The 16,932-nt window shown below is 42.6% G+C and overlaps 1 protein-coding gene across 1 annotated transcript in view; it reads right to left on the bottom strand.

Annotated features, from left to right (window-relative positions):
* The window catches only part of MTUS2 (microtubule associated scaffold protein 2), a 1,510,781-nt gene that overhangs the window by 845,352 nt on the left and 648,497 nt on the right, over positions 1–16,932 (bottom strand). Inside the window, exon 5 of the mRNA XM_085621650.1 lies at positions 12,383–12,589. Coding sequence (XP_085477776.1) covers positions 12,383–12,589 — 207 coding nt within the window. The remainder of the gene's footprint in view (positions 1–12,382; positions 12,590–16,932) is intronic.

Raw genomic sequence — 16,932 nt, 5'->3', positions numbered from 1 at the left:
CTGCAGATAAGAGACTCTGCAATAAATCTTTGCAATGAGACCAGGTACATAAGAACACCTGAGCCACCTTGAAATTGACGTGTTGTTATGGTCAAGCAACTTCCTGGTACTCATCTTTAAAACACATATATTATTGCAGTAAATGCTTGGTTCAGGTGATTTCTCTTAATGTGGAATTTATATAATAAGCCATACCAATGAATACAACAGATGTCACATATCATGGTTGAGCAGCTAAAGTCCATTCCTGAAACATGAAACTTGACTATAGCTCTAGCTGGAGCGTGTCTATACTACTTGAAACACCACCGCCCCCATTCCTATTTATCCCAAAGGGTTGGTATGACTGAATGACTCTAGTAGTGTTCATTAAACCTACCTTTACACTATATGAAGTGAACCAGCAGGATGCAAACCAGTGACCTGCAGGTTACACCCATACCTCTTAAGGAGGGACAATATTCCAACAATCCTAAGAGAAAGGTAATTTAAATTTCATACGCTGTTTCAATACTACTCTTTTGGGGAAAATACGTAACTTGCAATACATAAGGAACGATTCTGAAAAAAAGTAAGAAAACTACAGGTGAAGATCTCTGCTTCTGCCTAAAAGTGCTTTTTCCTAATTACTGGCATTCCCAGGTATATGCCTTGTAACATGTACCAGGCACATGTTCCCAGGCATAGTCCTAAAAAAGGTCACATTACTTTTACATCGGGTTCCTATGCCCACTGTGCGGCGCTATCCATAACACAAAATCACCCTTTTTTTCCCCTGCTCGGCTAATATTTGTCCCCATCGAGAAAGCCCTTCACCTAGACGTGCAGTAAATCTGGAGGTGATCAATTCCCCCTCCATCTTGGAAGAGTAGTTACACCAGTCCAGGTCTGGAGTAAATGTATGACCTTTTCCAGGGTGGAAAGAGAAGCGAGAGGACGTTGGGAGTGATCACAAACGTGCATTTGTGGGTATTCCCAAACTTCCAAGGTAAACCACGCCCTGGCATGCCCACTTTTCACTCCCTTATTGGGATTTACGTCAGCGAAGCTTTGCATACTCCTTAAGAAGCGATGTTAATATGAACAGCTTTTTGCAGGAATAGTCTCCTGCAATCCCTTTTGATGATGGAATAACCAAAAGGAATAGCAAATTTGTTGGATGCCTATATTTTCAAAGTAACATTCCAATAGAAAAAGACAGGTAAATAATGATTCTGCTTTTGCTTATGTCCACCACTAATTACCATGGAAGTCCTAGCTTAAAAGAGTGCCTCACCCTTGCATTGCACAGCTTCTGCTTCTCACTTGCCAACCACCCAGTCTCCTTCCAGGCCAAAGTGTGTGTGCAGACACACACATGCGCGAAAACACAATACACAGTCAAAAACAGAAAACGACAAAATACAGTGATAGGAATGCGGCCGCAGGCAAAATACACTGTATGCCGTTTGCCATCTCTAAATGTTAGGAGTCACCAGAATACTCATGAAAATTTTGGAACCCCAGCACAGTAGCTATGCAGGTAGTGTGTTGATGCTACAGCTCTAACAATATTTGCAGATATATCTACCATTTGAGATTACTACCAAATCATGAATAAAATACTGCGAAATAAAGGATGGCAGTTCTTCCACCACGTAGGAGTTATCTTTTTTCTGTTCATGATCCCACTAATTGTGAACACCAAAAACAAACTGAAACCAATAAAACCCCTCTTGCAATTGAAATACAAGCAAGGTAACCTGCAAGTGAAATAGGAGGTTCCTCAGAGTTCTAGGAAGAAAGATAAACCTATCTTACTGTTTAGAGTTAAGAGATGTTGATCCATTAAAATGGAGATATATTGTCACATGGAGATCAAAAGGCTCTGGGTCAGGGGCTGCTCAATAAAGGGGTGCACACCTTGATGAAGGGAGCAGATTGTCATCTGCCCCACTGACCGTGACTGCTCAATACACAGGCTGTGGGATAATGGCCCACCATCAGAGAGTGACCAATGTATACGCTACAACCCTTTTTGTATATTTTAGTGATGCAGCAAGATGACTGGTCGGTTTGACCCCATGCATTTGAGTCTTAGTGCTTTGTCAAGCTGAAGGTGTGGTCTGAGGTCTTCGCCACCATGACTCAGATTCTTGGGAGTCATACAGCAAATGAAAGGGCATGAGTGGCTGGGTCAGCGGACAGATGCAAGTGTGCATTCAATTCATCTGATGTCAGATGCATTCTACAGTGTATCACAAACCTGGGGAAATAGACCATGGCACCCAGGTCTTTGATGGGCAGCAGCGCTTCAATGCCCTGAGATCAACCAGACAATATTGAGTGTGCTCTTCATTGTAAAGGTCAGTACTACAATTGGCTGGGATACAACAAGCCTCCGTCAAGACTGGGAAAGTGGAGGACAGTGTGGGGTAGTGGGATTAACAGAGCAGAACATTCACCCTGCAACCTCAATATAAAATCCCTAGCTGAGCAGCCATGTTTTGTTCATTCATAGGAAGTGGAGATGTGCTGCGAAGGAACCTGAGCCTTTCGTCACTTCTGGACTTAAGGCGGAGAGAGAGCCCAGCTGTGCTGTAACGTCAGCACGACCTGTAGTGATGATGGCGGTGGTTTGTTCTCGTTAGTTCCTATTAAAAGAAGTCAAATACATCTTGGATATGTATTCTGCAAAAAAATATAAACAATTACATCTGTCAGCTTTTCAAACCCAGCCTCTTCACTCTAATTGCTATTTCAAAGCACCCTAGCAAGTTTATGGAGTATGTGATCTCAAGTTATTATATTAGGTTACATCAATCAAAGTCACCTCCCTGATAAGAAACTAAATTCCTGCTGTACTAAAATTTCATTTCCAAAATGTGGTTTCAAATTGTGCACTGACTTTTTGTGAATAGAATCTGATTTTGCGAACCAAACTATGTATTATAAAGTCAATTTGCGAATCACAATTCCTTGAGGACTTGGTAACTAGTCAGTGGTTTGTTACCAGAATTGTGATTTCAGACCATTGGTAGATAGGTTACCGAACTGCAGTTTGGAAGGAATACCCATTTCACACCTCTTACAAACTGCCATTTGGCATAGTTCGCAAAACCTTTTTTACGAGTTGGAAAAACCTTTCTGCCTCGTAAATTGGGTTTTGTACATAACAAATAGGGATCTTGCACTACACAACCCCTGCAGTTTTGCAACATTTTATACATCTGGAGTATCACATATGCTTTGGAAATGCCTTAAGGACCAAATACATTGCTCACCTGAAAGACTGCCTTCATCCTCCATTTTGTACACCATCCCAACAGAGGAACTCCAAGTAAGATTCCCTTTGTTCACAGACAGCAATAAAACACACTATCCTTACATGCTCTGCTTCACACAAACTGTGTAGTACATGCTGTCATGCAGTGGACATCACCTTCCGAACACATGCAATATAGTAGTAGTGTACCTTCAGCAGTAGTTTCCTGAGGCAGCCCTCTTCTGGACTCCTTGGGTCAGCTGGGGACTTCCATACAGGCAAGGACAGTCAGAGGGCATCTAGCAGAGCTTTAATGTGGCCTTCAGGCTTTTTATCACCCAAGAGTAGCTACGCAATCCACCGCTCCATATTAAGAAAGCACTGCAGCAGGAACTCCCACCTCCAGAGTGGTGTTACACAAACTGGAGGGAGGCTGTGGCTCATATATTATCTGTCCTAGCAATTGAGGTCAACCACAGCATGGGAATATTTAAAATTAAAGTTCAAAGATCCAAAGAACCAGGTTGAGGTAGACTTTCCCTCCTCAAAGTGTTTCTGGGAATGCCAGCCCTTACTCTCTTTCTAGACAGTAATGTGGTGACCAATGCAGATGTGCAGCTGACCAGGTGCAACTTCGAAGGCGTGAGAAACCTTGTGTATTACCCAGCGACGGCCCGTATAGGGCGTGTTACTGGGGCGGTGACATGGTGCAGAGGAGTGGCAGGGTGGGGGGTTGCAAAATGCGGCATACGGCCGATTGCAGGTAAGTTACGGGAAAAAAAACGAATTTCGTTGTGCGTGCAGCATCGCCAAATGCGATGCAGCGCGCGCAACAAAATATGTTTTCTTTATTTTTTTCGTAACTTACCTGCAATCGGCCGTATGCCGCATTTTGCAACCCCCCACCCTGCCCCTCCTCTGCCCCACGTCACCGCCCCGGTATCACGCCCTATACGGGCCGTCGCTGGTATTGTCCTCAAACAGATGTGTTGTCCTTGTTGTCTCCTGTCGGAGGCATTTGTCCTCTATTTTACAAATGTCATTCAGACAAACAGATATTTCATGTACAAGCAAGGGAGCTAAAAACAGGTGTAACACAAGGGGGCGCAAACTATCTTTCGTGCGTATGATAGAGCGTCATGATATTCTGAAAATTGTAGGGGCACATTATATTCATGAATAGTTTGTACCCGCATATTTATTTATTTATTTATTTATAAAGTTTTATATAGCGCGAACAAGATCCCAAAGTATAGCAGAGCGTTTTACATTGGAACTAGAACTAGAAGGACAATAATACAAAAACAACAACAGGTAGGGATAAAAACATGAATGATCATAGATTACACGTATTCTTTATATTATATTCTTATGTGTGTTAATTTTAGTTAGTAAATTGTGTTGTAATAATCAATGGTAAATGAAGTGTTAGAATGAGTCGTGCCATTCTAGAAAAGTAAAATGACATTTAGATGGAATTATGTAATTATCAATGTTTATTGCAAGTGCTTAATAATGTAGTTCATATGTAATGTATTAGATTTAAACGTGCATCATATTAAAGTCTGCACACGTAGAGATGATTTGAATGTGTTTTGAAATGTAATGAAATGTAGTGTTTGTAGATGCAACATTTATAACTGTGTTTAATTTGATGTTAAAGGCCTAGTTGGAGTATTTACAGAAATGCATTTTCCCTGGTAAAGCTCTCATTTTGAGGCAGTCAGCGAAATTCATGTGCGTGCAAGGTTGTTCTGTTCTCATGATTCTGTTGCAGGTGCAAGGACACCGTCCTCGTTAGTTAGACAAACGCCTTTTGTTTTAGGAGTTAGGTATGAAGGAGACCTGTTACAAAGTACTCAGGAATGTCGATAATTGGGAGCCAATATTCTTCCTTGCTGAAGAAGCCTGAGACCCAAGGACACTTCAACCGTTGCTGGACAGAGTACAAGTTTTGGTGGAAAATTACCTACGAGAAGCGCCTGACCAGAGGAGGTGTTTCAGGGGCGTGTTCTATCAATTGTGTATATTGTATTAGGGACAGAGCCCTGAGGGTTGAGAGGACAGAAGGGTTGAGAGGGCAGAAGGGTTGAAAGAGAAGAAGTAGTTAGAAGGGCTGAAGGAAGGATCGATACTGGAAAAGCGAGCTCTGTAGCTTTGACTACTGACCTTTACAACGTGAGTGTACTTCTTAGGAAGTCTCCACGAACTGACACCTTTTCTTGATCTTGCCTGGGAAATGCTAAGTAGGGATACCACTTTAGTGATAGTGTAGGGATAGATTAACAAATTTCTTTTACAGCCACTATTGAAGACTAACTTAGATGCTGGAGCAGTTATCGCTTGTTTAGTATTTTTGGAGTTGCTTATTCTTTTTATGCTGCACTGGATTAGACTGATTCATAGGATGAATTTTGTATTAGTGCCTATGTATTTTTTCAACCTCGTCATGAGGTGCTTGTATGTTCAGGTTTTTTTGGCTTTGTAATAAAATCCCTAAATTGGAATTCGGAGTCAGTGATCCTTTCCGAGTCTTTATTTGATTTGGCCCAGGTTAGTCATGAATGTATGGTTTCTCCCCTTTACACTTCTCAGCAGGTAATAAAGATCCAGTCGACCGAGGATTCTTAGTGAGATTTTATAGTAGAATCCGGCTTCATCAGGTACAAATTTTAATATTCTGAATAATTATTGCAAATCTATTCACACAATTTTTCATAAACATTTCCAACATACAAAAAACATGTAGGGAAAAATATCTGACCCAAGCCACTCAACATCTCCTTGGATGCAGGTACTCTATCCCCCCTAAAACCCTAGAAATGTTGCCAGTAGCTGGGGTCTGGTTAGGGGGGTTCGGAGTGCTACCCCAAACAGTACATGGTGGGGACACCAATGGAGGGTCTCCCAATCGTATGGCACACCCAAGCATTTCCATGAGGAGAAATGGGTGTGCAGTTTGAGGAACCCTTAGGATCAGGGGATGTAAATAGTATAAAATGTCTGGGATAGTATTGCTACACAAGTGGTCAGGGACTTCTATCCTTACAACATTGCACACGTAAAGAAGGCTTGCATACAGATCTCTCGGCATGGCAATCTTGCACAGTGCGCCTACAGTGCACAATGACTGATCATAATATTTCTTTCATGATTTGAAAAAGACTACTGTGAACTCCCTCTTTTTTCCTGCCAACATTTGTCTGCTGTAGGTGCTTGATAAATTGCACAGTTGCTTAGCAACTTTGGAGTGTGCGATTATGGTTCATTACCTGGCGGATAACTCACTCTGCTTGTTAGTCTGGCAGAGACTAATGATAACAGCAATAATGCAGCATTGTAGGGATTAAGGGCTCAATGCTGGCAGGAAAAGGATCTATACAAAATGCTGTGCAGGCGGAATGACTGCAGCACAATGTGTACTTAATTTGCTGTTTCACAGGATATCATTCTAAAGGGAAAACTGAATGCCTACCGATGGAAGCGGCAAAGCGGGGCAGAGCATCTATCACCTGCAATGTCTGCGTCTCTCCCTTCATCTTCCATTGTAGATGCAGGAAGAATACAGGACCAGTGACAGAAGATGGATTCCAGGAAGGCAGATAAGGCAAAATACGGCTCCATCATTTATGGGGACACATTTCATTTTCTTATCTTCTGTCCTCGCCTGGTTATCAATATTTCCAAGATATTTTATTATGCCGTTGACACTTGTAATACAGAGGGTACCCGTGCTTGATCCTAGCACTTCAAGGGCAACTTACTGCAGAACTAAGAAAGGATACAGGTGCTATAGAAAAGAACCTGCAAACTCAGACTCTTCACCCATGGCTTTAGGGTCTCCAAGCTGCACCAACAATAGGAAATGCAACTTTCCAGCTGAGGGACATTATCTGAATCCATACTAAACCAAACAAAATTGTTTCATTTTTGCCTGTCGGTTATCTGCCCGACCAGGGAGGCGGGAGAGAGGCCGAAACCTCGAAGTGAGCTGTGGCCGTCCTCTTACATTGCCCAAAGAGAAGTATCAATGGTGTAAAGTCACTTTTTTACCCAGGGCATACATAGTATACTTTATTATGTACCTTTAGCTGAGTTGGCACAACTTCCAAAAAGGTTGTGTGAGGTGACTGGCGCTAACAAAATAATAAACAACAACATAGCTGAAGAAATAAAAGACCCAACGTCCAATCCAGTTTTTGCTAAAAAGATACAATACATAGTTAAAATGGCACTAAATTAGAGACAGGCCAAGTAAACGTCACTGCCATCTCTTCGTATTGTTCAGGATGCCTGTGAGGATTGTGAGAAGCAGAAGGCCGCTGCAGGGACTAGTGCATAATTCAATTCATTTCTGCGCCAATTCAGAGGCATAACCCGTTACACCACATCTGGCCAGATACCATACACACCTGTACATCTTTCATGAGCTTGGTACAAACTGAGAGATCAGAAATCTGTTTTCAGACTTGACCCAAAGTACAGTAAAGTGAAAATAGAGTCCTGGGTAGGGCAGGAGGAAGCACTGATGGCCATTCTAGCCATCTGTAATGAACGTAACCAGCTGGTGGCACGCCCACTTGTGGTATGGAGGCCTTTGCATTGCCCTATGGGTCCCTGTGTAGGTCTGAGGCCTCAGTGTGCAAAGTAGAGGAAAATTCTCCCTGAACAATATGACGTTGCCTGCCCTCTCACAGCAAGGGCGAGCACTGCTGGAAAGCGAGATCACTATTTAGGAGACAGCAGAAGCAATATCTGTCCTACCCTCGTGCACGCTGCCTGGGGAGGATGACTTCCAGGGAGAGTTCTATAAGACATGTAAAGCACTGACTGCCCCCATGCCATGTGCAGCATTCAAGGAAGTGGAGACCTCGGGTTCTTTAGGGCCAATCTCAAACTGACTTGTTATATTCCTCAAATAAAAGAAGGGAAGGACCCCTTGGACTGTAGTAGCACTCCTCCAGGGATACCTCTAATCCCTTTTGCTTGGTCTTGCTGGCACTTAAACCCCTATCAGCCACCATAGATCTTCTGAATTTATCAAAGGCATCCCCTTCGCCGTGGGTGAGAGAAAGGCCCTCTTATTTGCAGACAACATCCCGCTTACCATCACCTCTCCTTCCACCTCTCTGCAAAACTTAACGACCTTGATATAGTTCTTTTCTACACTTTATGCCTACAGAATTAATTAGGGGTAGATGGAAACACGGCCATCATTGTACGCGGCTACTAGAACCTGTCTTTAAAGTCTCAACATGCATTGAACGCCCATGGCAGGGTCCATTAATCGGTCTTGATAATATGATGAGGGTCAATCTGGATCCCCTCACGTCTGGGAGATCTCTTGTGTTTGGGATGATTTTATCAGATGGCCCATCCCAATTTGCCCCTGTGGAGCAGAGAACAAGCAATCAATATGATAGTAATTCTTAGGTATAAATATATATTTGGCATGTTCCCTCATATCTTTCTCCAAATCACTGTTGTACTTGATCCATTCCGATAACAAAAGGTTAATTTCACAGGAGACCAGGACTCTATTGAAAGAAAATGAACTCCAAGCCCTTACTTGGGCAGTTGGCCCACACCTGCACATTGGGATATGTACTACCTAAGCACATCAACTCTCCTACCTAGTTTATCATATGGCACAAGACCCCTCCCACCCATCATGGGTGATACTGGAAAATGGACTTGTTGTCTTTAGTGGCTGGATCACTGCCATGGTACCTGATGATTCCCCTGATGATTTATGCAACCCGCTCATCACAGCAATGCTCCCACTATGGAAGATGGCCATAGATCGCTCAAAGTCAACCATTTTGTCTAATACTAAAGTTAGATAAGAGAATATAACACCTTCATTATATGCTGGGCCCATTGTAGTATAATGCTGTCGCTATGATGGCAATAAATAGATTTCTTGGCTGCAATGAATATCCAAAGGTTTTCTGACACTGGATCATGCTTTATGGGGGGGGGCACTCTGACACCTTTCCACACTATCCATGCTGAATTGTGGCTATATTTTAATCAGCGTTCACAGTTCAGGCGGCTGACTTACTGTCTAAGCAGCAGTGCGACTTCCCTCCCTGGTGTGCTTCAGGGTTCTCCAATACTGAAGTTCTTTAAGACTTGGCGGTCCTGTAAAGGAATGGTGCCTGGTCGTATATGGGTACCTATACAGGAGCTCTGCTCTAAACCTGCCATGAACGTGTCCAGAGCGGCTGGCCCGCTCTCCCGCTCAAACTTATGGAGGCGTTTCCAAGCCCACTGGGACCTCGGCCATACTCTTTGGACCTGCCCAGGTGTCTCTGAAACTGGCGGGGTCGATGGAGGATACTGTCTGAGATGTGTGGCCGTAGCATCCCTCCTCCATCAGCACCAGTGGCGCTACTGCACAATATGTCTACAGTAGTGACCGTCTCTAACCATAGCCATGTTCTTTTGTATCACAAACTCCAGTGACAAGCAAAGCTCCAAAGTCAGCCTCACTTTTAAACTAATTCTGTTTGGCTGATCTTTGTCCCTTTGCAATACAGTGAACTTGGTGGATGGGGTTGGGCAACTTCAGGAATTAACTTATTTGACACTTTAAAGGCTTGAAAGGAGAGCATGCAGGTGTGTACCATCTAACATTAAGAGACTATCCATGTCCCTCTGTGTGCAGGCATAGGGTTGAACTGACAAATGGTGTTTACCTGTCAAGCCCAGTGGGTTCTGCATCCTGCACTTGGGCACCTCCTGGTGTCTGCTGCCTGCCTTTGTTTTCCCTGTCAGGAAAGTGTAAGGTTGCTTCTAAAAGTGCAGTCATGTGATGTGACTGCAGGAAGCCCGTGGATAGCTTGCAGTGTGGCTACTGTCCCTGAATGGCTGACAGCACTAACACTGCTCGAGGCGCTTTACCGTGTGATCGCTCAAGGTGCCTGTCAATCCGCCGGGTGTGTTTTGTATATAGAAGAGAGTGAGTGAAGGTGACGCTCGAACCCCGATTATGAATTCTAGGAATGGGGAATAACTGTATGGACTTGGAAATACCGGGTCATTTAACCATCGTTTTCCCCATTGCAGGTAGAAGACCTCACATATGTTCCACCTTCTCTGAGCTGCATTTGTATTTTGTCCTTTAACCTCATGACGTCATAAGTGAACAAAGGCATTGTTAGATTAACTTGCATATGTAGGAGTGTCATTTATAAATGTGTGCGCGGGTACCCTTGTAGCATTACAGAGGCATGGCGTGGCAACCTAAAACAGAAGCCATTCAGTGCACCCGGAGGCAAGAGAATGCTCTTACTGTGACTAAATGTGGCTTCTGTGAAAAGCCTCAGAAAATACAAAGCTGAACAAACCAAACATTTGTATCCTCAGAACAAGTGTTAAAGAAATGAAGCACTGGCACCTTTCTGCGACCCCACTGTAAAAGAAGCCACTGAAACGTGACTCTCTTTACTGCACATTAGGAAGCCGTTCTCAAATGTAATATCAAAGTGTTATGTCCCTGGCAGCTCCCGGACCACTAATGACCTGAACTGGCCCATGGCCTCTAACGCGGCAATGGGCCGGTTTATTAGAGGGCGGGGAGGAGCGGGTCGAGATAGTTTTAGTGCAAGTTTTTAAATGTACTTATTCTCTGGGAGTGATGAAGTTTCACTATGCGGCCTGAAATATTTCAATGCGGCAAAATATTTGATTTTTCAACTCTTGGATTTAGCAGTGGCAGTTTCCTAACATGTGTCATATTTTCCCAATAAATAACATTTCAGGTTTCTGAACGCCACCTCTCTAAGCGGGCTTTTTCCCCCGTGAATGTGCCAGAAAGAGGTTGGTGCCTACATGAACCAGATCATTCAAAACCAAAGGTGACACCAGCCAAGGAGCATCTCTTGGACTGCAGGAGGGCGCACAGCAGAAGCATGGCCCCTTCCCCCAGTCCCTTTTCCCGGTGTAAATGTATTATTAAACACATTAGAAGGCTTGTGTCACAGCGAATGAAAGACTCATACCCCTGAGATCGAGTTATGATAAACACCGAAGATTGGTAGGCGCAAATGTTGTCAGGAACACAAAATCACATTAATCTCCGCCCCAGCCTTTAACATCTGACAAGTAGTTCGCTAGCGAGATTTTCAGATTTTCACAGTAAATTGAGTGAATCAAATCACATTCTTCAACAACAACAAAATCCAGTGAGCAGCGCTGGATATCACGTTAACACGTCTTTCAGTATACGAATATGCTTCAAAACTTGCCAGGCGCTATCGGATTCAAATACACACTAAAGTGTTGAAGGATGGCGCACTGTCCTAGGGACACATTGATAATCTTTTCAAGCTGATGCTTGGTAGAAACATCTCCTGTAACTTTTGAAAACATTAAGCAAAATGTCATCTACCCCAACCAGCAGCTCTCTTGTTGCAACCCGCGACTTGAAGCGACACATCGTACACAGGAGACAAGCACTTTAGTGATGTTATCCCTGTACCCCTAGCAGACAAGCCTTTTCTTTGACTAATGAATGTATCTGGCCATGGCAAGTGTCCTGGGGAACCCAGAAATTAAGGAATATTGTGGGTGGCGCGGTCATGCTTCCGTAAGAGTAGTCTACTTGCCTTGCAGGGATGTCCACACTCACTATAGCCATTGCTACATATACCAAATCATTGCCTCTAAAAGCTGGAAAAAATTAAGTTCTTCAGTGTGCACAGTATAAGCAAAATAAACAAACATCAGGGACTCCACCTAAGTGAACCCAACAAAGCATCTGGGCCCGAGGCTCGCATGATGGGTACCAGCCCACGCCTCCCTTCACACCAATTTGTTTTCTTCCATGAAAAACACAAGACAGTCCTTTGCCTGCATAATCCGCCCCTCAACATATATCCGTCTCTTATTTCCATAACTATTTGACATAGTGAAATGGTTTTAGTCTAATGAAAATTTCTAGACATTTTTAACATTTTAAGCCTCTAGAACAGTCAATATTTCATTTTACTCTGGTCGAGTGGCCTTCTGCTTTATTCTTTTTGAACAAAAGACGAGAAGAACGGAAGGGGTTAAAAATGCATTATCTTTTGTAAATGTTAACTTCTATGACGACATTGTAGCATTGTAGACATATAGAAATTCTCAACTCACTCTTGATGGCCTTGGTGCTGTCGCTCTGAACACTGTCATTTGAATGGTTGCTTGAGACAGAAGATACACTGGAAGTCCTTACGAAGCCGAAGGCTGGCATCTTAGCAGTAGGCAAGCGTGAGTAACCTGGCGGGCGGAGTCCTGACAGGCAAGGTTTTGGGTGATTCGCTTTGATAGCGTTGTGTAAATTACCCTTTTTCAGATCCACTGTGGAGAACAAAGTAAGCTACCTGAATTAAAAATTCTCAGGAGAATTTCATTTTAATAAAACTACAAAACAAAAATAGGACCACTTCTAAGCTTCCCAAATTAAATCATACCATACTAAAACAAATTTTAAACAAAGCCATATTTAGTGGACCTTTATGGCTGTTGCATAATAATGATAAATTGATAAATGCATGCACATTTTATTACTTGAGTTCTATCATTTTGAAGGTCAAGAAGAACAGCCTCCCAAATTACACGCATAACTCACTCCGGTAGGAATTGTCACATCTCATAGGGCTTTAATATTGTTTTACGTTCAGCAAACCATAACCCCTCGATGCCTTCAGCCCAGCTGCACATCGTCCTCAGTGCTGGATATTTCCCTGGTTCTGCACTGCATGGACTAGATTGAGTTCCTACCTCCATGAGTAATGGAAATCCCACACCTCTCATTGCCTCATGATAGACAAGCAAGCTCCTAATGCCCTCCCTGCTGTTGTTGACATGGTCCAAGCACATTATTTCCCAACCTTCAAAGTGTGGCTCTGCCAACAGCACAAACAAGCTCCTTTAAGTGAGATCACTTCTTTCCTTAAAAACGCTACCCCATCTGGTGCACCCGCACATCCTTTCCAACCTCAAGCTGTTAACAAGCTGGTTCTCTCCACCAACAGACAAACATATCTTTCTACGATAAGAAACCTATTCCTGAGTACCGTGGTCCACCTGCCGTGTTGCAAGCACACTTTAGGACTGTGTTGATGCACTAATCTTCTATTGTATTCACACCATTGGTCATCAGCAAAAAAAAAATCCAGAATGCCTGAGCAGGGACCGCTAGCGTAGAAAAGGCGGTGTAAGAAGGAACTGGTGCTGCCACGGCTTGGAGAGAGAATGAACGCATGCATTTCCAGTGCACTTGGCTGCCGGAGCATCAGCATCATCATTGTTGATGAGTTGCCAAGCCGTGAATCCATGTGCACACAAGCGGATGGAGAACATCAACTTCATTTCCCTAATCAGCAGTACATGCTTATACCGGCCGCTGAAATGACCAAGGATTACATGAATGGACACTACATTTAACAAGGAGCAGAGGAAACAATTTGCCATCCTAGACCTAAGGTTCCAAAGTACTAGTGAAACAGAAACATCTGGGTACGTGCACTTACTTTTTTGGCAGTTAGTGAACTGCCTGGAAGTGTACCAATACGTGATGATCCCAGCATGTGTGGAGAATCTCGCGGGAAGTCTCGAATGCACTAAAGAAGACCCATTCCACCACAAGCCGACGTGGTACCTCAACACGCGAGGTCACGCTGACCTTGTGTGCCTCCATCTCTAATTCACCTTCCACAAGTGACTTCTAAGCTGTGCAGAGGAGGAAAGCAAGCCTCAATAGCATGCCGAAGGACAACATTTTGCTTCCATGCCCTGTCTAGCAGCTCACTATCACTTGTAAGCCTATCAAACTTGTCTAACTTGACACTGCACCAGTCACTGATACAGCACCCAATGTAAATTAAATATGTGTGCCACAGGAAATCTAGCTTTGACTCATCCACAAGTCTTCATGCCTATTGATGACGATCCTGCTACAAAAAATGGGAAGAATGGTGAGTTATCTTTTTATAAATTGTATATCTACATTTGAAGAGGATGATACTTCACCAGTAAGGAAAACAAAAATATTTCTTCTCTGCTTAGGTCCAGGAGGGTTAAAAATATACATGAGAATGAAAAGTAAATGAGACAAGAAGGTGCAAGGAGGTATATTCTTGGATACCACAGAGCAGTATTTGATTGCAGCTTTTTGGTCGCCAAACACCAGGAATAATAATTGTTAAAACATTTGCCGCGTTTAAAAGATATAGATCAAATGTCAGGCTGTGTCTTGTTATGCTTATTTTTTAACACTTTTCTGGCTTTGCAGTCAGAGAAAGAAAAATAAAGTGAATGATGTGACAATCCTGCAAGGTTACATTATGTGTATAAGGAACGCTGGCGAATGTCATTTTTTTCTAGCACACAACAAACTGTAAATACCTGTAAATGAACTGTATTCATTCAGCAGTTAAGAAAGCAAAATGAAGCACATTTGTTTTTGTAATTCTGAAGTGTGATGGAAATAAAGATTTTAGTACGATAAGAACAAATCAAGACACTTTACTTGGTGATGGGCATCTAATAAATATTCACTGATACCCGATTTCCACACATTATTATGTGTTTGCATATAGTTGTATCTATAAAACTGTATGTCTGTGCAAATTTAGTGACAATTACAATGGAAAGTGTGCTGTTTGCAAATGACATTGAGCTACTACACAATGCTTTATTGCATTAAAAAATAGCCTGGCTCATGTCCATTAAAGCTAGTTTAGTCATAGAAGTTTGTCGTACTAAAAAAAGGGTCATGGTTCTAAAAGGTTTGGGAAGCACTGCTATAGAGGATTTAAACAACTCATTTGCACCAAGGGTAAGCATAGCAATTGATCGTTACACTTTCAACCTTTGCAAACAAGGGTCTAGAGAGAAGATCGGTGAATACGTTGCAGCACTGAAAAAACTAGCTATTATGTGTAGATTTAATATTCTTAATTTTCATGATGAACTCATTAGGGACCAGATAATTATACATTGTGGCAACTCTAACATACAGGATAGATTATGGGACAATGGGGACTCTGAACTAAAAAAAAGTACTAACTATTGTTTAAAAATCAGAACTTACAGGTAGGTGTGCGAGAGCTGTCCTAAATAGTGACAGTGAAACCATGGACTTCAATTCACCAAAATGCCAGAGGTAGCATAAGTGACATCATATACCCTTTGACCATAATGATGTCACAGACAGTGACATCATATGACCTTTGACTCTGCATAGTCTCAAGTAGTGATGTCACATAACCTTAATCCTGATGACATCCCAATAATTAACACTGCTGAAGTTTGATAATTGCATAATTAATATTACATATTCTTCTAGGGGAGAACAAATGGTGGGGCTTTCTCTTCCCTGAATTTTTGTTTGAAAAAAGTGGGCTTTACTAGTGCATTTTAATTCACAATTTTCACATACATTTGCTAAAATGCCATAGGCTCTAAAAAAACACTCACTAAATATTCAAGTCCTTTCATGGTGTGCCAAGCTACTGAAACTGACAGTCCCCATGAGCTCACCCAATTATGTTTTGAAAATGTCCTATGGGTGCCCCCTTATGTAAAAAATGATCCCCATTGCTAGGGCCAGCATTTTGCCATGATGGCCCCTTTTACCCAAACATCACATACAATAGGCCAGTGCCAGAATTTTCATAATACTGCTTCTCTTGCAGTATGGAGGTCCCTTATGTCAAAGGTTATTTCCAATATGTCAAGGACCACATTTTGTCATGGATGGCACCATGACCTTGCCACATTTGTCTTCCCATATGCCAGGAATTCCCTCCAATGTGCCATCGCCAACAATTTGCCATAGGTGCCAACTATTGCAAGAATTTCCTCCAGGAGGCCAGCGCTGGCATTTTTTCAGGGGTGTCCATGCCAAAATTTACCTACAGAGTGCCAGCAGTAGCACTTTGTCAAGGGTGCTTCTATAAGCCAAGAACCAATATGCAAGCCAAGTCCAACAGTGGATCTGCAAGCATAACAACACATGCTCACGTACATTCATGTATTCACCCTCATTCTATCATTAGCACGGACTTGCACTCATTCATTTTCACCTACTCTTGTGCACTTACTCTCACCCCGAATCACTCATTCACACTCTCTCACTCACTCTTACTCACATATACTTACTCACTCATTTTGACACACATCCACCCACGATCCCATATACAAACATACATGCTCACACACCCACATGCACGCACACAAAATACATTAAAACTATTTTATTTTTCTTATCTAAGATGCCAGTGAAGGTCCGGATCGTGTTACTCCACTTTTTATTACACTAGTAGTGAATAATGAACTATTATTCACTATTAATGTAATAAAAAATGTGCACAAACCGAGGTTGGAGCCAGACTCTGATAATGCAAGACACCCTCGTGTTCTTGGCACAGATGGGGTCGCAATTGTGACCCCTGGTGACCTCTAAAGGACGTCCATGAGTGACACTAAAGATACAGTAGCAAAGGTTACTGAAATAAACAGTAATATAGTACGGCTAAAGGAAAAAATCCATAACTAGCGGTTTTAAAAGTGCACGGTGGACTAAAAAAGTAGAAATCAACAAATTGCAAGGTAGATGTTGAAGATGTGGCAACCTTGAGCATATTGCATCTGACAAGAAATGTCCCTTCTGTAATGTGGGTATTCTTATAAAGAGG

Source organism: Triturus cristatus, chromosome 8 (assembly GCF_964204655.1).
Source record: "Triturus cristatus chromosome 8, aTriCri1.1, whole genome shotgun sequence".
Taxonomy (NCBI): Eukaryota; Metazoa; Chordata; class Amphibia; order Caudata; family Salamandridae; genus Triturus; species Triturus cristatus.
This window is presented reverse-complemented; position numbering and strand designations above follow the sequence as displayed.